This window comes from Leuresthes tenuis, unplaced genomic scaffold (assembly GCF_036924035.1).
Source record: "Leuresthes tenuis unplaced genomic scaffold, fLeuTen1.0.hap1 SCAF_2, whole genome shotgun sequence".
Lineage (NCBI taxonomy): Eukaryota > Metazoa > Chordata > Actinopteri > Atheriniformes > Atherinopsidae > Leuresthes > Leuresthes tenuis.
The window spans coordinates 17,442,477-17,465,451 of record NW_027325356.1 but is presented as its reverse complement, the minus strand read 5'-3'; the positions used below and the strand labels follow the sequence as shown (position 1 = coordinate 17,465,451).

Sequence of the window (22,975 nt, the reverse complement as noted above, 5' to 3'; positions counted from 1 at the left end):
TGTTGTCTGAGAGACCATCTGTAATCTAATCCACCAAAAGGCATTTGTCTTTGTCAGTCCTCATCTACCCCCACCCAGGACAACAAACCACCAGGCTTGGTCAGCTGGAAAGCAGGTGTGAACACTTTTTGTCTAACCTGATTTAGTAAACACACCTGATGAGTAAACACAGCTGGGTAGGTCATAAGAGAAAAAGCGGAGGCCTTTTGTAGACTCTTTCACCTACTCATGACAGACACAGTGGAGACAGCAGAATAAACTCTATGTCCTTCCTCTCAGTCTCATTGGAGAGGAATCTGAAGAGGAAAACAACAATGTCCAACACTGTCAACTTGTTTATTTGTGGCCTATAACCGCTCTGTGGTCTTCTGCTCTGGTCTGTGTGGGTGTTTGGACTTGCACAGACAAGCGCGCGCTCTTCCTGACTGTCATTTGCCTCCCCCTATTGGCCAACAAAACGACCAGCATTGTTATCTGCAAAACAAGCCTTTGTTGTGTTGATGCAGATAGATAATTTAGGATTTTGCTTCACAGATCAATCTTACTTTGTTGCACAGAAAAAGGGGCTCACGGTAGAAGTCTCACTACTTGGAGTTAGGGTGTTAGAATGTGCCTGTATTTCTTTACTGGCAAAATGACCAATGGAGACGTTGCATATATCACCTAAAATATAATAACAATTATACTAATCTTTTTTCAGACTATATGTATCTTTTTTCAACAGCAGGACTGATAACTGTGTGTAAATCACATATGTTTTGCATCATAAATGTTTTGGTTTTTTTTGGTTGATTTTTTTTTCCATTTTGTGCATCGTTTGGACATTTCTGCATAATGATGGTAATTTTCTGTCTCTCTGTGGTCACTGTCGTCTCTTTTTGTTCAACGCTGGCTCACATTTAGTTTTTTTCTTCATCTCTGTGTTTATTTTGTGTCACTATGTGTCGTTATCTGCGCATAGTTGATCATTTCGCGTTTTATTTTGCCGCATGCCTCAGTTTGGTCCGTTTTTGTCAACTATGGTTGATTATGTATCTTTTGGCTGTGCTTTTCTTTATGTTTAGTATGGCTTGTGTGTGGTGAAATGTAGTGTCTCGTACATTCTGCATCGCCTTTTATTTGTCATTTGGCTGATGTTTTTCTAATTTACATTTCACGTCTGTTTTGTATTATTATGCATCTTTTTTTGCGTGGGGTTAGGGTCAGGGTCGTGTTGTATTTTTTAGTATATGATCCAGTGATCTGTCTGGGGCTTCCTTTTGGAAGCAGCCTTTTATTTTGAAGGAGTCGTACCAGTCGGAAGTGTTATTGTTGCTCTGGCGGGCGTAGCGGAACACAGAACTATCGCCATTTTAGACTTCGGCGAGGCGAGCCGTTGAGCTAATAGTTGCTCGAGGGCAACGTGATCGACCCTTAAAAAACTATGCCGATTACTTAGTGGTTTTATTTGGAAAAGAAAAAAATCGATCACGGTATTACGCGACCGTTAATCCAACTGATAGCTCACCATTACCGTAGTTTCTCGTCCAGCCATGTCGACAGAGGGAGCAGCCGACCAGGTAGCTACATGCAGTTCTACCCGGGGACTTACTAGCTTAATTTAGCTTCTGTGTTATCTTCCAGGCTTTTAGACTGTAGTAGTGTATGCATTGCGCTTGGGGCTCTGTAAGTTGTGCAGACGGTGTGTGGTTTGTGTTTGTAGTCTTAGCATCATACGCCATATTGACTCAGCCGTGACTTCGTCCCAACGCAAAGCTAACTGTTAACTACTCTTTAAGCTAACTTTAGATCGCGTGCACATTATGACGATATTAACGTGCGAAAGCTGCGGTCCTGTCAGAGCTGTTTACTGTAGCTATTACCGTGTTGGCTCCTGCTTTGTGGCGCCAACTGAAAAGACTTAGCCAGCTAGTGGAAAACCCGTTTTCCGTTTGAAAACAAATGTATCGATAACACTCGAGTCGTTCCTTCTTTTTACGGCGGGATAACCGGATAACCGGCAACTGAAGCGTGTTAGTGAATGTTATTACCAATCCTTATGCGAGTGTACACTGTGCAGACTGGCCCTCTCATTTTCCTGCCAGTTTCTTAACCATGCTGCATGTGCTTTTGTGTTGTCTTGCAGGCAGCGGCAGAGTATATTCCTGAGAAGGTGAAGAAGGCAGAGAAGAAGTTGGAAGAAAACCCATTTGACCTTGACGCATGGAGCATTCTGATTCGAGAAGCACAGGTTTAGTGACACAGAGTTGTATTCCTGGGGTTAAGAAAACTGGGAATGAGGGTGGTGGTGGTGGGGGGGTGGTTTGTGGGTTATAAATTGGGGAAAATACCAAACTACAAAGTTTTATCTAACAGGACTGCCTTATTATAGCTATGTTATGGAATGTAAATGCATTCTCCTCCTCTAGAACCAACCCATAGATAAAGCAAGGAAGACCTATGAGCGACTTGTCTCGCAGTTCCCGAGTTCTGGCAGATTCTGGAAGCTATTCATAGAAGCCGAGGTTAATAATTTCTCTTTTCTTCAGTGTGCTTGGGCTGGGACTTATTCTAACATGATCAACAATGTGAACTTCACACAACCAAAAATGTCTCTTACTTCAATGAGCGTTTAAAGTCACAGTTCTTGCTTCCTCGGTTGGAGGCTTCGGCCCTGACCTGTAACCGGCCCACTGTTAAATTGCAAGCAACGGCTGTGAAAACCTGTTGCGATTTTACACCTGCCAGAGGATAACTTACTCGATGGTGGACCTGGATTGAACAATTGAAGAATGGTTCCAATCAAATTGTGTGGCTCTAGCAAGGTTTGTAAAGAATTGTGCCTTTAAACACAGTGGGGGGGAGATGGGGTGTCAGCTTGACCGATTTCTTTTTTTCACATAAATCCTTATGTTCTCAGGATTAAAAAGTATATATTATCTGCGCCATCTTTAAATGGGGTAAAGTGCATTTGTTGCATGTTTGGTCTGCAACAGTATTAAAACAATTTTAATAGTATTGGAGTGCATTAGCCTTTTATTCACTTGTCGTGTCAATTTATTGCCTCCTGTGTCATTTCTTTTGGGTAATTTATTTATTTTTATTTTTTTTTTTATAAAGAAAAGTCTTGATTGTGTGGCCCATTCTTTCCTTGAGACATTTCTCCCCGCTCCTCCTGAACACACGGGCCCGTTGCCTTGCTGCCATCTACAGGCTTTGCACGTTTGCAACCAGCTTTTGACTGGGTGGTTCAATTTGCCCCCGCCCACCCCCACCCCCCCCCCCTGCACCTGATCATTTGTACTACCCTGAAGTGCCTTTTTCAATGCCTGACAACACCCCTGCAGACGACCGCTGCAGCTGGCGTTAAACATGCTGTTTGTCAAAGTTTACAGAGGATTATCAAAGCATTTTTATTTTAGCCTATTTTTTTTTTTTCCCCTAAAAAAAAAAATGCCAGTGTGCACTTTAGGAAATATGACCTCTATGCTGTGAATTGACTGTAGTTTTATCTATAGGTTGTTGTCGTTTGTTGTTGAGGTTTCTCTCCCAAAGTGCCCCCCCCCCCCCCCCCCCCCTTTTTCACCTGTGGCTTTCATCCACTGAAATCAGAAGAACAACACCTGTCTCTCTTCCAGTTGGGCTTCTGACGAGTGGTCCTTAGCCATTTCCCTTAATTGTTGAGCAGTAATGTCAAACTCCTCACTAACACCACCCTCTCTGAGCAGCTCACATGAAAAAAAAACAAGAACAAATCACATTTGCCATCTTTTCTTAGTGATGAGTAAAAGTAAGCACATGGTACGGATATGCAGCGGATGAAGAGGAGGGATGTTTAAAGAGGGCACACGCACCTGAACATCACGGGTGCTTTATTCGATAGACAAGGAAATTGTCATAAAGATGGAACTTGGACACGTACCACACGTAAATGCCAAGAAGGGGGGGGGTTTGTATGGCAAGTAATTGGGTATAGGAGGGTTAGAAAAACTACTCATGAAAAGGGGGGAGTGGGTAGAAGAAATAAAGAGTCATAGCTCAGAGTCTCTCTCTTATTTTTTATTATTTTTAAATACATAAGCACATGTGATTGATAAAGCTCACTGTGGTTCTGATATTAATGTATAAAGAGTCAAAAGCCCCTAAAAGTATCTTTGAAACCTTTTTAGTAATTTTATTTTAGACTGTACAATGCAGAGGGTTTAATTAGCCACATCAAACTTAAAATAGTAACTATAATGTAATATTCCAAGAGCACTGTTCATTTCTGACTGTTTTCACAGCGGTTTCAGTCGACCCAAAGTACACGCCGGGAGTTTAAACTGGCCTCTAATCGGGCAAGTTGCTTTTAAAGAACGAAAGCCTGGCGTTACCGTCAGTCATTTGTTGACGAAACATTCAGACAGCTTGAAATTGGTAGTATAAAGACACTCCCCCGTGGTAAGTATGTGTACGAGTGCTTTATTTATTTATTTATTTTACCCCTTAATGAGAACCACATGCAGACTAAGGCCTTCGTTTAGATTTTTTCCCTAAATCCCAAGCTGTTAGAGAAGATAAACTGATGTCAGACTTGCTCCGTTCACCTTTTTACGGTCACACTGAGGACCGCAGCGTGTCTTGGTGAAGGAGGCCTCCTTCGCAAAAAATCTGAAGTCTTGTCCGCTACTCGCTTTCAAGGCGTTTTTAACACCGAGTCTACACCTCAGTCGGGGCTACTTCATCCAGTGCATAAATTAAACCTGCCGAAGTGGATGATGTGACACGCGGTGGCTTTCACAGATGGGTGCTGATGATGGCTTTTCTGTTTGTCTGTAGTAAGAAAACAAGTTTTTATCAGGCTGAATCAGGGCTCACAGTGTAGTTCAGTACACACCCACCCCCCCTCCATCCCCCTATCCTTAAGTTTTTTCCATATAGACCACACACAAAGACCAAGAAACATACTTTTTTTTTTTTAACATGTATGCGAATCAGCTTTTTTCCTTCCCTCCCCCCACACAGAGAGCCCAACACTGCATTACGCTACTCGTACGAAATCAGGGAATCAAAAGCTGTCGAGTGACAGATCGTTTTCATAGCTACTTCACTTCTTCTTTTTCTTTTTTTTTCTTTTTTTACTTTATCACGTTAGCCGTTGCTGCACGGTGAATGTAGGGAAATCTGACCTCTGACCTTAAAAAGTTAAACATAATTTTGAAATGTAAGAAATGGATCTGGACAAATAAAAACAAAAACTTACCGTTTTTTTTTCTTCCTTTTCACAAGTAAATGAGGAATAAGCTGCTGTTTTTGCCTCTAACTTGCTTGCTTGTAACTTGATAGTGTTGTTAAAAACTCATGAAGTCCCCCCCCCACCCCCACCCCACCCTTCCTTCTGTCAGCTTGGAAATGGTTTCTAAAGTACTTTCCTTTTAAGTGAAACGGGGATTGAGCATGTTTCACTATAGGGGGAGAATAGAAAAGGCCATTAATGACCTCGGCAGACTTATCCCCCTAACATCACTGCAGTTTGTCCGCTGTCTATGATTGTGATTGTCTCCCGAAGGCCTTTTTTCTTCTCTCTTTTTCTTTGTTGTGCTTAGAAATATATTTAGTCGGGTTTTCCTCTTTAAACATTTGCATTTATTAACTCAATTTAAGACTCTTAGAGCCTTAGCATAATGTTTTTCATGCATGCCAAAAGCATTTATTGGCTGGAAGTGTCTTTTGTTTGAAGCTCCACACTAGATTAGCTGATGCGTGGCGTTTTCAAAGGCTTGTAGTTTTTTAGGCGACCTACTCTTACGACCAAGCAGCTGTTTGCACTTTAAACGACTCAATAGTTCAAATATTTCTTGGAACGTTTCATTTCATCCATTGTCTTAATCTTAAATGCTCTGAAATTACTCGACTACACAGTTGTGACACATTTATTACACATTTGTTACACGTCTCCTCTCTGTGGACGCAGATGTACCTTTTTGGGAATTAAAAAAAGCAGCGTATAGTTGAGGTGAAAGAATGCAGGAGACGAGAGAAACAGGAGTTTGGTGTCCTTGCTTTTGTGTTGCAGGCATCGGTTCTGTTTGATTGATCTGTGCTAATAGTTTCACTGTTATAACTTATTGATGGTGCAGCTCAATGGTCGTTTTACGGAGCTTCACTGTCTTTTCTCTGAAACACTTTGTGCGTTACACTAATGAACAGTGGAATAGGTTAGTTCTGGCTCATTTGGTGAAAAGAAACAAAAAAAAATCACCTTCTCTGTCATTACTGTGGGGACTCCTCGACAGGAGGCCGTAAGACGGTTAGGGGGGGGCGGCAGCGTCTCCCGGGAGACCGTGTGTGTGCCTGAAAAATGAAGATTCGTTTTTAATTCCAACACCGAGACATTTACCATCTGTTTTCAGTTCTTTTGTGTCGAAATGAACAATCCCATTTTTTTAATCTATCTATTTATTTATTTTCTCTATTCTGGGTTTCTTTGGCGCAAATTCCGAGAGAGGAAAAAAAAAATAAACCCCTTTTCTAAAAAAAAAACCCCCTAATTTGTCATTCTTGTGTGAATTTCACTCTGTTGATCCTGAAGGTGCGCGCGTGTGTGTGTGTGTGTTTTGAGAGGTCACGTTTGCATGAAGGCATGTTTCCTGCACGTCTCCCAAAGTTGAGGAAGCGCTGGCATTAACGCTGTATTTACACTCTCCTTTGCAGATCAAGGCTAAAAACTATGACAAGGTAGAAAAGGTAAGTGTCTCAAGGTGTCCGTGACAGCTGAACGTGTTAAAGGAAAACCTGACAGTTGTGTTTGACTAGTTGTCTCAGCTGTCGGGTGCTGAATGATGCCTGGGAACGAGGGGCCCGTGGAGGTTAACTGTACCGACTCGTGTGGACTGTTTTCCTGTTGTAGCCATTGCTTTACACGTCCTTTGTCTTTAATGTGCTTAACAAAGTCGTGCACGTTGTTTTATGACTTTTAAGGCATCTGGTGCTGCGAGCTCTGTAAACTGCACTGGTTTGTTGTTCCTCTCTGTGTGATTTGAAATAAAAATCTGCATCTTAAAATGTCTACCGGGTTCAGGTTTGACCAAAAACAGAGAGTTCTGCTGTGTGAACGCTGCACTCCACAGAAATAAAAGCTTTTTTTTTTTTAAAAAACCACTACCAGGTGCATTTAGTTCTCTTACCACACGGGGCTGCGTGCATGCTTGATCAACACAGGTGCAGAATGTATAGAGTTTCCACATTGTAACGTCCTGTTGCCCCCTCAGCTGTTTCAGAGATGCCTAATGAAAGTTTTGCACATCGACTTGTGGAAATGCTACCTCTCGTACGTCCGAGAGACCAAAGGGAAGCTCCCCAGCTACAAGTAAGAAGACGTGCCGTGTTGTGGGGTTAAGCATGGTCATAGACTGTCCTTCCTGTGAGATGCACGGTTTTTTTCTCATCACATGTAAACTTCCTTATTCCCAGAGAAAAGATGGCCCAGGCGTATGACTTTGCACTTGATAAGATTGGCATGGAGATAATGTCTTATCAGGTACACAGGACTTCATTTGTCTTTTCACCACGACATATATATATATATATATATATATACATACATACACGAGTTTCTCTTAATAATTGTCCCCTAACCTTTCATTTATTCTGTCAGATTTGGGTGGACTACATCAATTTCCTCAAAGGAGTGTAAGTTTTTCTTTTTTGTTTTTTTTCTGTCTCGTCATTTTACTAAGACTCAGTGTGCACTGCATCAGCGTCTCCTAAAATCTTGACATTGTTGTTTTTTTTGCGTTTGAATTAGTGAGGCTGTGGGCTCATACGCAGAGAACCAGCGAATCACCGCTGTTCGGCGAGTGTACCAGAGGGGCTGTGTGAACCCCATGATCAACATTGAACAGCTCTGGAGAGATTATAGCAAATATGAGGAGGCAAGTGACTCGTACCCAAACCTAGTCTTATCCTAGCTGCATTTTTACATCGGTTAAAAAGGGGAGATTAAGAAAAACTTTTGATAACAATGTTGCTTATTTATTGAGGTAAATGATTCAGCGTTTCATGTGTGAGGAAGTATGTGGACTTTCAGGATCGACACTTAAAGAGACGATGAATTTAGCATCAAAACGAACAAATTTAGCATCAAAATGAACAAATTTAGCATCAAAATGGACAAATTTAGCATCAAAATGAACAAATTTAGCATCAAAATGAACAAATTTAGCATCAAAACGGACAAATTTAGCATCAAAATGAACAAATTTAGCATCAAAACGGACAAATTTAGCATCAAAATGGACAAATTTAGCATCAAAATGGACAAATTTAGCATCAAAATGAACAAATTTAGCATCGAAATGAACATCGCTGCCCATCACACGAGTTTTACTAGAAGTTGTGTGGGTGAACCAGAAGACTCAAATGTTTTGTGAGCTAATGAGAAGGTAATAACGCTCCTTAATTCGAATGAGAAGTTCGATATGAAGAGATATATAAGGCCTCATCCCGTCTGTGAAACACAGTGACAGTGGGATGATGGTCTGGGCCCGTATTGCTGCTTTAGTGCCATAAATGATGGATGAATTCTGGATTGTACCAGGCGTTTCAAAGGGAAGTTGCTGCTGACCGCACCAGTTACTGAAAGCCAAAAGTCACATACTTTCCTCCCACAGAATTGTAACTTTGGATGATTTTCCTCAATCACTAAAATACACAATATAGTACGTGTATTTATTTATTTATTTCATCTGCTTTTGGAACATCTTTAGGATAATTATGTGGAAATTTAGAGAAATTCCAAAGGGTTAACAAAATTCCCCAACCACCAGTGTCTCTGCTCACTCAAAAGTTTCGACTGACTCAGAACCGGCTTATTTATTCCTCGAACAGGGTATCAACGTGCACTTGGCTAAAAAGATGATTGAGGACCGGAGTCGAGACTACATGAACGCGAGAAGGGTGGCAAAGGTGAGGCATTGAACGGATATGCAGAAAACGGTTTTGAATCCCCGTGCCGCACGCTGTCCCCCCGGAAGCTAACGCAGGTCTGTGCGTGGCTTGCATGATGCAGGAGTATGAGACGGTGATGAAGGGCCTGGACCGAAACGCGCCTTCAGTGCCCCCCCAGAACTCGCCTCAGGAGGCTCAGCAGGTGGAAATGTGGAAGAAGTACATCCAGTGGGAAAAAAGCAACCCACTGCGCACAGAAGACCAGACCCTCATCACAAAGAGAGGTAACTGTTTGGGGGCCAACTGCGGTTTTTGACTTTACACAGAAGATATTGACGTGTGAATGTCTTTCGCCTATACAAAGGCAGCCACTAGGGGGCGCAGGTTGGCGTTTTTATGTGATGGATCAGAATTTTTGCCTGGGATGTTGCATGAAGACAGGGTTTTGTCGCTAGTTTGCGTTGTCTTCTGCGTTTCAGTGATGTTTGCCTATGAGCAGTGCCTGCTGGTGTTGGGCCACCATCCTGACATCTGGTACGAGGCAGCACAGTACCTCGAGCAGTCCAGCAAGCTGCTGGCAGAGAAAGGGGTAAGACGCGGGTCATTTTGGTCGCAGGCTTTTCAGAGGCGTCGAGCTTTCTGTCCGACAGCGCCGTGATTATTTTCTTCAAATGTTTCCTCAGGATATGAATAATTCGAAGCTGTTCAGTGACGAGGCGGCCAACATCTACGAACGGGCCATCGGGACTCTCCTAAAAAAGAACATGCTTCTCTACTTTGCGTTTGCAGACTACGAAGAAGTGAGTGCCCGGCGACACGTTTAAGTGCAAACTAGCGAGAGACTAGCATCGGGTCCACTCAAGCACATTTGTTTTGCTGCCCTCAGAGTCGCATGAAGTACGAGAAAGTCCACAGCATCTACAACAAGCTGCTGGCCATCGACGACATTGACCCCACGCTGGTCTACATCCAGTACATGAAGTTTGCCAGGAGGGCAGAGGGCATCAAGTCAGGCCGCACCATCTTCAAAAAGGCACGGGAGGACGCACGCACACGGCACCACGTGTACGTGTCTGCAGCACTGATGGAATACTACTGCAGCAAAGTAAGGGGCGCACCATCCCAACGTTTAGTGTGTGTACCGTGGAGGTACTGAACACACACACACACACACACACTGCTCCATATGACCTGAATGAATCTGTTCCTCTTTTTTTTCTTAATCGTGACAGGATAAATCGGTGGCCTTTAAGATTTTCGAGCTTGGTTTAAAGAAATATGGTGACATTCCAGAGTACATTCTCGCGTACATCGATTACCTCTCACACCTTAATGGTAGGTAACAAAAGCCTTGCGTGTCGGCTTAATTTTTAAAAAAAATTTTAAACCATACATGAGCGCTTTTAAAACAGGATTGGATGTTGCACGTAACCCTGTTTTTCTTTTTTCTTCTCTTGGTCATTCCTCTCCATCAGAGGATAACAACACCAGGGTTTTGTTTGAACGTGTCCTCACCTCAGGAAGCTTATCGCCAGAAAAGTCAGGGTAATGTCAAACATTTCTGAGTGTGTGTGTGCGTGCGCACGTGTCCCGATGCGACAGTGTCATTAACCTTCGTGTGACTCTTGTTCCTTAGCGAGATCTGGGCTCGGTTCCTGGCCTTTGAGAGCAACATAGGAGACCTGGCCAGTATTCTGAAAGTAGAGCGCCGGCGCTTCACCGCCTTCAAAGACGAATACGAGGGCAAAGAAACGGCCTTGCTAGTAGATAGATACAAGTTCATGGACCTGTATCCCTGCTCTTCCAGTGAACTCAAGGCCCTCGGATACAAGGTGGTATTTCACAACACCAAAGCAGTTCGACTGATCGATGGCGTTTCTGTTGACACGGGCTGACATTTGGACCCGTTTCTGCTGTCCTGTTTGCAGGATGTGTCTCGTGCCAAACTGGCAGCACTGCTCCCAGAGACTGTGGTTGCACCCTCCGCTCCTACACTAAAGGACGAAGTCGATCGTAAGCCCGAGTACCCCAAACCCGACACCCATCAGATGATTCCCTTCCAGCCACGTCACCTCGCCCGTACGTAATCCTTAGCTGCCAATCCGTGAAAGCTCTCATGCAAGATTACTCTGTGTATGTTGTGGTTTTTTTTGCTGCTGTCTCTCTCCAGATAGACCTCATGCATGAAATGAGTCATCCTCTCATGTTCCTCCCTACAGCTCCAGGTTTACACCCTGTCCCTGGTGGAGTGTTCCCAGTTCCCCCAGCTGCTGTTGTCCTAATGAAGCTGCTCCCTCCGCCTACGTGTTTCACTGTGAGTAAAAGCAGCAGCAGCAGCTTAATGCTATCAGGCTCATATTTACTGGCAGCCAATAAAAAGACATAAACAGAACGTGGTTGTTTCTTGTTGCAGGGTCCTTTTGTTCAAGTGGATGATCTCATGGAAACTTTCAGGAGATGCACACTTCCTGAGAGTAAGTTCATTACGGTGTCTTTTTTTTTTTTTTAAATCGTTGCAACACTGAAATGGAAAACGTCCGTTATCTAGTCAGAAGCTGAATGCTCGAGCCCTGAAACGACAACTGTTCTCATAAAACGTGTCTGAAGCTCATTCTGTCCTCTTGGTGCGTCTTCCATTTATTTTTTTGTAGCTGTCGATGCTGCTATAGAGCTGATCACTGGCAGACAGCCCGACGCAGGAGGCGAGGGCAACGGATCCATGGAGAACCACGCCGTTGCCAAGTCACTCAAGAGGCCTAATGCAGACTCGGACGAGGAGGACGACAAGGGAGCCGTGGCTCCACCCGTACACGACATCTACCGCGCACGCCAACAGAAGAGGATTCGATAAAAAAAACAACAAACACACACACACAGCGAACCCTTCGAGAATGTATTCTTAACAGGTGGTCATATAGGATAAATGTATTTGTCTACATGACAGATTAAAACATCCGCTGATCTATGTCAAACCACAAGCAGACACACATACACACACACACACACGCGTACAGTATGCACACCTGATGTGTTTCTGTGGCTTTTGTTTTGTCAGCAGTTTTTATTTTTAAAGACTGACCAATATACTGTAAAAAAACCAACAATTTTTTAATTCAACCGTGAATTTTGGGGACACAGCTCTGTTTTGGCCTTGTTTTGTTCAAAGGGTGACACAGTGGAAGTAAGCTTTTTTTTTTTTTTTTTTTTTTTTTTAGATAACTGGAGGAAACAGTTCCTTTCAATAAAAGTGGAAATGAACTACAGCTACATTTGCCTTTTTATTTGACTTTAAAATATAACGGATGCTGTATTGCCGTACTTTGCTGTCAACGACTCTTCTGAAAGCCAAACCTTTGCAGGCGTTAAATTGACCAGCAGAGGGCGCAGTTGATGGTGGAGTCTCGCCATGACATTCACTCCGGGACAAAGGAGGGTTTTACATGCCTAATGTCTTGCAATTTGGGTGTTTGTTATGCATAACTTGTGAATGAAAAATAGCAGCTCTTGGTCTCTTCTCAACCCTCTCAGTGTCTTGGTAGTTTCAAGTGACTGATGACAGCTGGAGAGCAGTCAAAGCACAGTAAGATTTCAGGGGGGTTTCCCCAAACTCTTTGAAAACGGAGAACAACACCAAAAAAAAAAAAAAAAAGGACAATTGAAAAAACAATTCCGGTCACCCAAACAACTGTCTTCTGTCACATTCACAAGTTTTATTAGTTTAATGAAACATGAGCTTCACAAAACAACATTAGGTTTGTCTGTTATGTCAATCTGCTCAAAAGGAGGCGACTAAATCTGTTTAGAACAGACAAAAAGTGTGAAAGTCACACGGAAATGGACACACAAAAAAAATAACCTGACATACCAGATGCCATTAGTCTTTTACATCAGAATGGGAGGCTTGTGCCATATGCCGAACAAATACATGCAAGGACGTTACAATTCCAGAGTAGTGAAATACAATCAAGCTGTTTGTAGTTTTCAACCTGGAGCGATGGGAGCAATTCACTCAAGATGATTAGAAGTCTGAAGGTGCCGCTAAAACGCAGCTACGCTTCTCAGTTAATTTTTTTATTTTTTATTTTTTAAATCTGTGTATATTTTTTTCCACAACAGGAAAACCCAGAGGTCTGATTCTCATGAATGCCTCCTACTGTTGACTGCAACGCTGTACATGAGAAGCCAGGCGACAGGTTTTTTTTTATCGCTAACGCTGTCGCTGCTGCACGAGAAACATATCCACTAACAAGCTATCTGCAGATTGCTGGCTGCAGATGTATTATGCCGTCGGGCTTCAGTGCTGAGTGAGAACTCTCGAGGAAGTAAAATTCTTATAAAAACACGACTACATTTTATGTTAGTGTCCCGCACCGAACAGTAATTTAACAGTAAATAAATCCTTAAATATTGCATCTCACTTAGAGATTTTACAATTAAAAACGTCACATTCTTGCTCACATCTTCACATCGTCTGCATAAAATTAGCTTCTTTTTTTTTCCTACTATCTTCCTGTTTTGCCATTATACTACATGACTACCTTCAAACTAATAAATATCACCGTAGCAACGTGTTGATACTGGATAACCTATCTCCAAAGTACTGAACAAAAATCTCCGGGTGACCTTTGTAAAACTGTCCCAGCAGCCGTCTCTTCTCTTTGGTGGACAGTTTAGGGTTCTCGTGGACGGTCCTCAGTAAGGACAAAAGCTCTTCTTTGGTGGTTTTCTTTGCGTTCTCAGAGCAGTCCTTCGCACTCACTCTTTCGCAGTACGTCGATCCTGCAGCAAAGAGAGAGATGGAGAAAAGACTCGATGCAGAGCGAGAGATTTAAACAAACGATCGTGTGAGGCAAATATTCTGCAAACCTGTGATTACATCTGGATCCTTCCCGTTCACAATATTCAATATTCTATCGCTGACCATCTTGTGCAACGACGCAGGAATCTGGCAGAAGACGGAGCAAATGAAGAGTTAAACTTTCTATTTATCATGACCTGAAAATAGAGTAAACAGAATTATCATGGTGGCTTAGTTTGGGCCTGTTTAACCCACACTATCATACTAATTTCACAAATCCTCTTTAGTAATAACTCTTTTTTTTTTTTGCAGGCATTTTGATTATCATGTCCCTTCCTAAGACCTGACACACAAGAGACAAACTAAGAACACTCACTTTGAAGAGATCAGAGTGATTATCCATCATGAACAGAACCAACAAGTCCACTTTTCCTTTTGGGAGCCTTCTGCTGTAGACAATTGCGCTTGAGAAGGACCTTTTCACCGCCATTCTGTTCTCGATCTAGGAGTAGCACTTAGGGGTTAGTAAAGATTAAACTAAAGCACAGCAATCGCACGCGACGCACGTCAAAACTGACCTCTTTGTGCAGTTTCACCTCCTGTGGTTTGGCTGCAATGGCCATGAATCTCAGCAGCTTGCTCAGCTCCTCTCTGCTGCGTGAGTCCTGCAGCTTCAAGCTCAGCTGAAGCGCCTCCAGAGCTTGCGCCAGCTTCCCATTCACTGACAAATAAAACCACCGAGTTTGAGGGAAAAAAAAGGCAGAGACAGAAAAGCTTCAAGAAGCCTTGGATCTGATCTACATTTATCACTACATCTAAACGTGTGTGCAAGAAAAATCCAAAAGCCCATCTTCTCACCAAGCAGTTCCGAGATGCCAGAATGGATATCGAAAACGTGGTTGTTGAGCAGAGGCGGCTGTTGTCTGTAATGCTTAACCAAGACCTGATAGAGCAGCTTCTTACACTGCGCCAGGTCGTCTGCACAACCAGCTAAACCTCGACTGACCTCCACCACCAGCTCATCGGGCAAAAACTCAAGACAGTCCACCGCCCCTGACATCCACTCATTAGCCCTGAGGAAGAGAAGGAAGGGTTTTTTTTTTTTTTCTTCATATGCGCGTGTTCTTTTTTGTCTTTTTGTCCTAATTTGATCTGAGAAGTGAATGTATAAACAGGAAATAAAGAGAAATGATGACAGAGGTCTAATGAGGTATAATGAGGTATAATGATTTCAAAAACAGCCAAACAGAGGGCTTTCAGTAAGTACTGGGTGACATCACACTGGTGAAAGGTCCTGCATTAAGAATTCAGTTGGGCAACTGCAGTATTGAGTGCAGTAATTACAAAATGTGCTAAGTATTTCAACTATAGACACAATAGTCTTAACAGTGAGTGCTAACAGTATTTTTTGAATAACTACAGTTTGGAGGGGGAAAAAAAAGTAGTTCAGAAATTCTGTATCGATCGACTGGTGTTTAAGCAGATGTGCTTAAGTCGTGACCCGTAAAAGCCAAAAGCCCCGAACAATTCACACCCCTGCATTGTCTTTATTTGAACAACAGCTTTCTTAAAATGCTGGTAATGACAGAACAGTGACAAACGTGGTAAAACATTGTGATAAATACGTTAAACGTACATTTGAACTATTTCGCTCTTTCCCTTTTATTTTTTTTTTCTATATTTCCCTTATTCATAACCCTATTGATTCAACTTTTACAGCTGACCACAGAGAAAGAGTTTGAATAAAAACACTGTATTTTGTCACTTGATGATGTCATTTCCAGCCAGAAGAAAACTATTTCTCACAAAAGCAAGAGTTGGCATGAGCGAGATTCATTTTCAATTTTCAATCTCCAACGCCTGCAGAGCATAACCGAGAGTTTCAGAAAGCGGTGGATTAGAAGTGACCGATCAAGAGACACCGAACTAACTGAGAAAATTCAACATTTCTACACGGGAGACTGTGAATGCTTTCAAGGACCTACTGTGCTTCACCGAAGGCTTTCAGAACCTCTCTGTCCAGGTAGTTTGATGAATACATCAGGTCCGGGTCACTGTCTGTGCCATGCAGCGGTGACCGGGACGCACCCTCACTTTCCAGCAAGTTCTCCAACAGTGGAAGATCTACGAGTTGCAGAAGCCTGGACACGGCCTCTTGGTGCCACACTTCATACAAACCTGTTAAATGCCACAAAAAAACCCCAAATGTATATAAAATCGAGTCTGCTTTGCATCAGGCTCCAACGTCTCATCGGACAGAATGCAACTTACGCTCTCGTGAGAGGCCAAGGTTGATCATCTGAGGGGTGATGGTAGGGCTGAGGTTGAGGTTTCCCAACACCTCCTCCAGTAATTTGTCTGTTTTTACAGGGGAGTGGGTGGAGTTGCTCGGCACCTCTTGTCTGAGGAGTCACAAAATAATAGCAGTCAATGGGGACGATTGAGGAAAAAGTACACAGGCTAATTACTGAAATATACAAAGGTTTCTAGCGCCTCATTCAATCACATGTGGTATTGCCTTGAATGTTTTCATATTTCAAAATGTGCTTATATTCCAGCAACAAAGTAGTCCTAAGAATTATTTAAGTGTTCTTGGGAGGTTTAGTGGCTAATTGTTAACATTATTCTTGTGAAGCCCTGACTCAGCCCATGCTACAGTTAATAAAAGCCTCGCTCGAGCACATGGTTTCTCTAAAATCTTTTGTCTCCCATTAAAGCCACCAGACCTGTTCTCACGTGTTAGACTGTAGCTCTCACAGTGACATCGGATCAAAACTAGATCAAACAAACGTTAGCTTAGCACAAAGACCAGAATCAGGAGAAAACTGCTAACGCACCTCTGAATCAAAGTAACTTTATCACCGCGTTCATTTGCTATATGTACACTTTAGAAAGAAAGTGTCAAATGTAGTACTTTTACAGAGTAGTAGAGTGCAAAATGATTTCTGTTGAATTAAGAAATTGCCTGAACTCATTATCATTATGAGATTGCCTGCTGGAAAATCAGTAGGCCACTGCAACCAGGCCAAAATTACACTGCATTCGGCTGCTAATGAAAAAAAGCATCATCTTTTTCACATTGCACTTTTAACTTTTTATGACATGGCTTTGCCTGTTTCATTTTAAAATCATCCACCTCAGTACATTTTATAAAATGTTACTTTCTTTGTTACTTTTTTTTTTTTTTAAAAATCGTAATTCCATTTATGTCTTTTAGATTCCTCATGGCTGGCTGTGTCCATCTCTTATTTTTGGGCTCCACCTCTCAAGGTCAGCTCTGATTGCTTACTTATTGCAAACTAGTGCATTCGAGCTCGCTCCTCCTCTGAAGCATCACATAAAACACGTTTATTGCAGGTCCTTACATGTTTTGGAGGATCGATTCCTCCTATTCCAATTAAGTTAAACTGGCCTCTGGCAGTATATTCACACCGACCCCTCAGACTCAGACCATTTGTCAAACTCACAATAAGAAAGCCAATCAAATGCTTTAGGAAAGGTACCTCAGCTATGGACTGGATCAAGGCCCCTAAACGAATACAACATCCCACTTGTCCTACCAAGGATCTTGAACCTCAAGAACCTTAAAATTTTCTGTTAATGTTCCAGATATGTGCGCATCAGACAGACTGGACTTCCTGCAGTTTTTATGGTAAAAGGCCTAATAATAACCACAGAAATGAGCTCACATGTAAAACAGAATTTAATTCTCTAAACACTTTTCAGTGAGTGGGTTGATGTCTTTCTTTTTTAATGCTCATTTGCTGCTGACTTTGGCTATATGATTGTTTCTTTGTGGTAATTTTAGGTCTTATCATTTACATTTCTTTCTTTTTTCACTTGTGTAGTTTGTGTCTTTTTCTGGCGTGAGACCAGGAGCTTTCTGGCTCTCTGCCCTGTAGGCCCTTTCTATTACCTTGGTAAATTGAATCTGTTTCATCTTTCAATCACTTTTCTCTCAGTGGCAAAAAGGGGCTGACTGAAAAATCAGTCTGTCTATAACTACATGACTGAGTCTGAAAGGTTTCATTTCATTTCTCAATCCAATGCCGTACCAGCTTTAGGGGTAGCTCTGGTTGTCAGGAAAAGGAAGAACAAAGCAAATCAAAACTGAGATCAGAAGATGTACCTTTCACATGACAGAGCGTAGCTGCTCTTGTTCCGGTTCACGCTCGGTGAGTCATAGCCGCTCTCAATGGTATTAGTAGACTGGGAGTTGGTGGTGGTCAGCGCTGCTGAGGAATCCGTCGCTGGAGTCAAAAACCTGTACAAACTGCAACTGCTGTCCTCAAATGTGGCTCTCTTCTTTTCCTTTCCAAACACTTTGACGCCCACAGGCTCAAACACCCTTGAGTCCATGAGGGCTTGACAAAGACGGACAGCTTTGTAGCGAGGCACTGCCTCATCCCCAAAGAAACGGTTGAGCGTGATGTGTGTCAACACCACATCCACGGCCTCTGAGCCCAGGAAGCAGTCGTGATAGGATTTGAGGTTGTGGCGCCGGCACTTCACCTCCACATGAGTCTGCAGGTTGGAAATGATGCTGGTCCAGATATAGGTGGCACGGAAAGGTTTTCCTGCCATGCCTTATTCTGATGGGGGAATGAGAAAGGAGGTATAATCCGAGGTGTTGAGATGATACAATCCAAAATCAGCCATGAAAAGCAGACAGAAACAAGCAGTCGAAAAGCTCAGGGAACTATTAAGTGAAGTAAATAAACCTGCATAGAATCAGGATTTTCCTTATTGCCAAGTTGGTTTGGATTTGTAAGTAAAATATGGAGAATGAAAAATCTTTCATGCAGACAACATAAAAACATTACTTTCTTTGTAAAACTCTTTACAAACGTAATCAACATTCCAAAACACTCACTTACTCTGTGATCCATCTGTTTTCCCACAACTGACATTTTCTGTTTGTTCTATTCTTTGAGTTCTTTCTCGGAAATTTCAAGGAATGGGTCTCCTTTATGTTCTGACCCAACACACACTCCCTGTCCTCTTTGTAATGTCACATAATCCGGATCTGTGTTAAAGCTAATGTGTGTGGGTGTCCAGGATCAATATAGGTTAAGTAACTGAGTCCAAATATGCTTTTGAGGCATCAACATGGGCGATACGTGTAAAAATGTGAGTTCATTTGAACTCACAGATGAGTAACACTAAAGGATTAAACACATGTGGTATCAAAAGATATTAAAAAACAAAGGCCAGAATGCATGCCTTATAGTCTAACTGTATCAAAGCAATCTTTAATACACAGTCCGCTACACTCAATCAGAAATGCTCCAGGAAATGGATACAATGATCACATTGTGAGTCTTCTCTCACAAGAGACACCGATATCTCCCCGTCGCATTGCTTTTAACACATGTTCACCAATCTGCAGATGGTTCCTGCGATCAAACACCACCGACATGTTAAACATTCATTCACGCAATTTGCCAGCATGTCTTCTCTGCTCTTCTGTGTTTGCTAGGTCATTACTTATGGAAATAGACAACTGAGACAAGGCCATACTGGAGAAATGAAGCCAAGCGGGCCTTAGTGAGATGCTAGTGTGCCTTTCATCTCACAACAGGAAGCGTTTAGAGCTTGCAGAACAAATGTTAGGATCTGAGAGGCTTGTTGAGGCCATAAATCAGGATCTGACGGCAGCAGCCAGACCCCATGTTATTATAATGCAACTTGACAAATGTGATTACGGACCCATCTGTAAAACTTGAAGACAAGAAAAAGTCCAAGAATGGTGCAGCGGCAAACAGATGTTTACCCCTTAAAAGACACAGTAGCTCCCTGAAAGCAGTGGAAGGTGATCATTGCGATCTGTTGATTAATGACATACATCTACGTCAAACTGTGTCTCCCTCTGGGGGGAAATAACAGCGCTGAGATGTGGATTTGCATAGTAGGACAGAACATCTGGGGCTGCAGCAGCTGTTAAAGGAAGAACAGTTTGCATGCATGAGAAAAACGATTGACCGATGAATGATGCCATTATGAAAGACACTCAAGATGGAAAGATCACTCAAAATCATTGTGAGAGGTCCAAACTGTGCACATGTCAGTTATTATATAAGCTCAGTGTAAAAGGCAGATTATTAAATGCTTGTTATATTGTTGGTGGTTAGGAGAATCGTTGGAAGAAACATTGCAGGACCAAAATGAAATCCTCGATTTAGAGTTAATGCAAGACCATCTGGAGAAGCTCACCGGGGATCCCTGGATTACCAGCCACACTATAAATCCGGATCTGATTAATATCCATTAACGTTAAAAAAGGAGAATAAAAATAAGGGAGGTCATGTGTTGGTCAGAACAGTCCTGGGAACTCGGCTGTGCTCTGTCACCTCTTGTTGCTTGCGCCAGGTTGAGACTGAGCCCAGTTTGCATAGCTGAAGCCTGGTTCCTTCTCTGTTGTGACTTTGCTCCTCTTTGTTAAAAAAAAAAAAAGGGAAAATCCCAACAGATAAAGACCGTGGAGAGGACTGGTCTGCATTTGTGCCAAGGACAACAGTGCGCCGTGTGTTTGCACACATCAGTGGAGGTAAATAATCACACAGGGAGCAAAGCACTCGACGCATGGGAATCTTCCCCTTGCGAGAAGAGAGCACACGGTGCGCGCACACAGAAGGAAAAAGAATCCTCTAAATCTGAGCTACTGCTGTCGACACCGTAGAAGTCGATGTACAAGCATATCAGTTTTATAAGAGTATTGGCATGCAACAAGCATATGCGTCTGGGTAATGAAAGCGCAGCGTGGCACCATCAACAGAACAGTAACAGCGGGTTGTTGATAGCCTTTGGCGGATATCTTCATTCCTCCAACAAGATTAGACTAGTGAGATTATCTGATCCAGCCGCAGGGCACAACATGAAGCTCAATGGGTTATTGGCCCGTATGAATTTGAATCCACACATCCTGCACAGTGCATGGCGGCCCCACAAACCCGGTCGGACCTGTGTTTGGATACAAACACACTGTAAAGACGGCTGCTGAGTGTGCACGGAGCAAATGTCAAACAGCCCAGTTCTGAAAACTTAGTGAAACGATTGCACCTGAACTACAATTTCTGATTACTGGATTATTAAACTAACACCAATCAAGTCATAAGAAACTAATTCTAGGACGCAAACAACCAACCACCTCCACCCACCCACCCACACAGACTTTTTTTTTCTACTTTACATGTGTTTAGAGATTGACCAATTTGTCAGAAATGTCAAACAGCTTCCCAATCGCCAACAGTTGTTTGTAAAGGGAATGGCACGGTAGACAGCCGTAAACCACCGCGTACAGATCACAGAACAAAAACTCTGACAGCTACAAAATAATTCCAAATGCGACACGTAAAAAATTGTCAATCGCTAAAATAGATTAAGTCGTTTTTACCTGGTGCTGGGTGCATGAAAACCTCTTTCAGTTTTTCTGAGGACAGTCTTCCACACCATGTCCTCGCGCTTCAATTCCCAACGTGACGCACGCAACTAACTTCAGTCAACCCCGAAACTGTCCCCTCCCACCCATTCCATACATTATTCATGTCCCAATCACCGCCTCGCCAACGAGATAATGAGGCTCTTACTGTTTCCTTGAAGTTTAACAAAAGGCGCGTCATCGTGCGTATTTATTCGTTTTCCCTCCTCCTGAAACTAAAGGTAAGTGGAGATGAATGGTAAGACAAGTCACCACTATTGTAACCTCACATTCTCCATTAGTCTAAATAACTTTACAATGCCAGGAAAAAAATATTGGATTAATGTAGTGCTGATTGCCAAAGACCCAAATCTTCTTAAATCTTCTAATTCCTCTTTAACTATACACAAAATAAAGATTTCGATTTAAAGATAGAGCTGAAAAAATCCAGGAAGTATTTCCACAGCCTTTCCCTCAGTAAGTCACACCCTGAACCTACACAAGAAGAAAATCTGGTCTGATAAGACCAACAACTGTCTATTTGGCATCAGATTCCACAGAAGAGGAGGCCATGTGATAGACTGGGTTTTACCTGATAAAAAAAAAAAAACAGACACAAACAGATATTCCTCCTTCAGTCAAAACAACGAAAGACGTCACAAGACAGGGCTGAAACATGAATGCAGGTGCATCAGGTGTCAACAGAGGCCCCGGTGCTCTTCCAACTTGTTTGTTTGTGCGGGCATAGTCTTACTGACCAACATGAAGGTCTCAGAAACCAACACACGCACCCAGAGGAAACAAACGGGAGTTGCAGTGTGGCAGCGAGAGATTTCATGAACTGGGGCACTAACACGGTGCCTTCCCTCCTGAGGTGTAATCTGACAATGGAGAAGCAGTAAACTGACACTGTGAGGCCAAAGTTGGTCACTCGCTGAAAGGGAGACTGAAAACTAGACTCCTATTATCACAAGACTGGTTTGCTACGAAGGCTGAACTGGGGCAGAGCGGTTTTACTACGGTCCTCTTGACATCTTTCCTGCAGAAAAGAAATGAAAAACGAAAGATTAACCAGTTTGTGCAAGAGAGGGGTCTGCGACTGTAGTGGTGCAGTGCAAACTAGCTGAAAGGAGGAGTGAAAATGAATGCATTGGTTTAAAATCCTGGACAAGGCATGGAAGGAATGTCTTCCTGTTAAGCTGCTCCTTTTTGGTGGTAACTTTAAAGGACCAATGCACTGACTTTCCACATGGAACTGCAGTGTTTTGAGCCGTGACCTATCCTTGGAACTTTATGTTTGCCTCTGCTACATCTTCATTCTCTTTCATTTATACATAGAGCTTCTCGGATGAATTTGTCATGACATCACGACCCGTACACAAGGGTATTCTTACCCTTTAGGAACATAAAGCAGACAGGCCGCTGTAGCTTACAGGCTAAGCTGCTTGACTTAACTGCGCATGGTCTAATGGTTTAAGAAAGCAGAAGGTCCTTAATTGTGTTGTGTTAATCAGAGGGTTTTATCTATCTAGAATGATTAGATAAAGACAATTAAGTCTGTGGAAGTGTTGGGACTTCATTGACAGTCAGATGGTACTCGTGTAAAAATATTGACCCCAAATAAACAGCGATAGACATAAAAAATCTTTGGTTTATTTGCACATTTTCTGTAAAGTAAATCCAACACATAAGTTCTGTGTAGCTTTTCGGTTATTACACTTGATACTTTGACCAAACTTAAGAATGAATGAAAATAGATGGGTCTGGAATGTGTACAGCGATGCCATCAGTACGCAACAAAAGGAAATATAAGCCAGTCTGGATGTGAAACCACTGGCTGAGGGTGAAACTGG

The 22,975-nt window shown here is 42.6% G+C and overlaps 2 protein-coding genes across 3 annotated transcripts; one reads left to right on the top strand and one right to left on the bottom strand.

Moving 5' to 3' along the window:
- Positions 1-1,333: 1,333 nt before the first annotated feature.
- On the top strand, positions 1,334-11,771 carry cstf3 (cleavage stimulation factor, 3' pre-RNA, subunit 3). Its single transcript, XM_072380414.1, has 20 exons — positions 1,334-1,559; positions 2,126-2,230; positions 2,409-2,504; positions 6,673-6,705; positions 7,230-7,327; positions 7,432-7,498; positions 7,616-7,650; positions 7,766-7,892; positions 8,848-8,925; positions 9,029-9,191; positions 9,387-9,496; positions 9,591-9,707; positions 9,794-10,012; positions 10,140-10,242; positions 10,383-10,452; positions 10,544-10,739; positions 10,836-10,986; positions 11,127-11,221; positions 11,321-11,381; positions 11,559-11,771. Exons 1-20 carry the CDS (start codon positions 1,533-1,535, stop codon positions 11,756-11,758), a joined length of 2,151 nt encoding a protein of 716 aa, XP_072236515.1. The 5' UTR covers positions 1,334-1,532; the 3' UTR covers positions 11,759-11,771.
- An 826-nt stretch (positions 11,772-12,597) lies between these two features.
- On the bottom strand, positions 12,598-21,197 carry depdc7a (DEP domain containing 7, paralog a). 2 transcript variants are annotated; one of them, XM_072380415.1, is made up of 9 exons: positions 21,099-21,197; positions 17,835-18,297; positions 15,977-16,107; positions 15,691-15,883; positions 14,564-14,778; positions 14,284-14,426; positions 14,082-14,207; positions 13,774-13,852; positions 12,598-13,686 (listed from the first exon to the last, which is right to left on the bottom strand). In XM_072380415.1, exons 2-9 carry the CDS (start codon positions 18,287-18,289, stop codon positions 13,463-13,465), a joined length of 1,566 nt encoding a protein of 521 aa, XP_072236516.1. In that variant the 5' UTR covers positions 18,290-18,297; positions 21,099-21,197; the 3' UTR covers positions 12,598-13,462. The 2 variants fall into 2 exon arrangements, with proteins under 2 accessions (XP_072236516.1, XP_072236517.1); XM_072380416.1 differs by lacking the exon at positions 21,099-21,197 and adding an exon at positions 18,579-18,831.
- Positions 21,198-22,975: the final 1,778 nt, after the last annotated feature.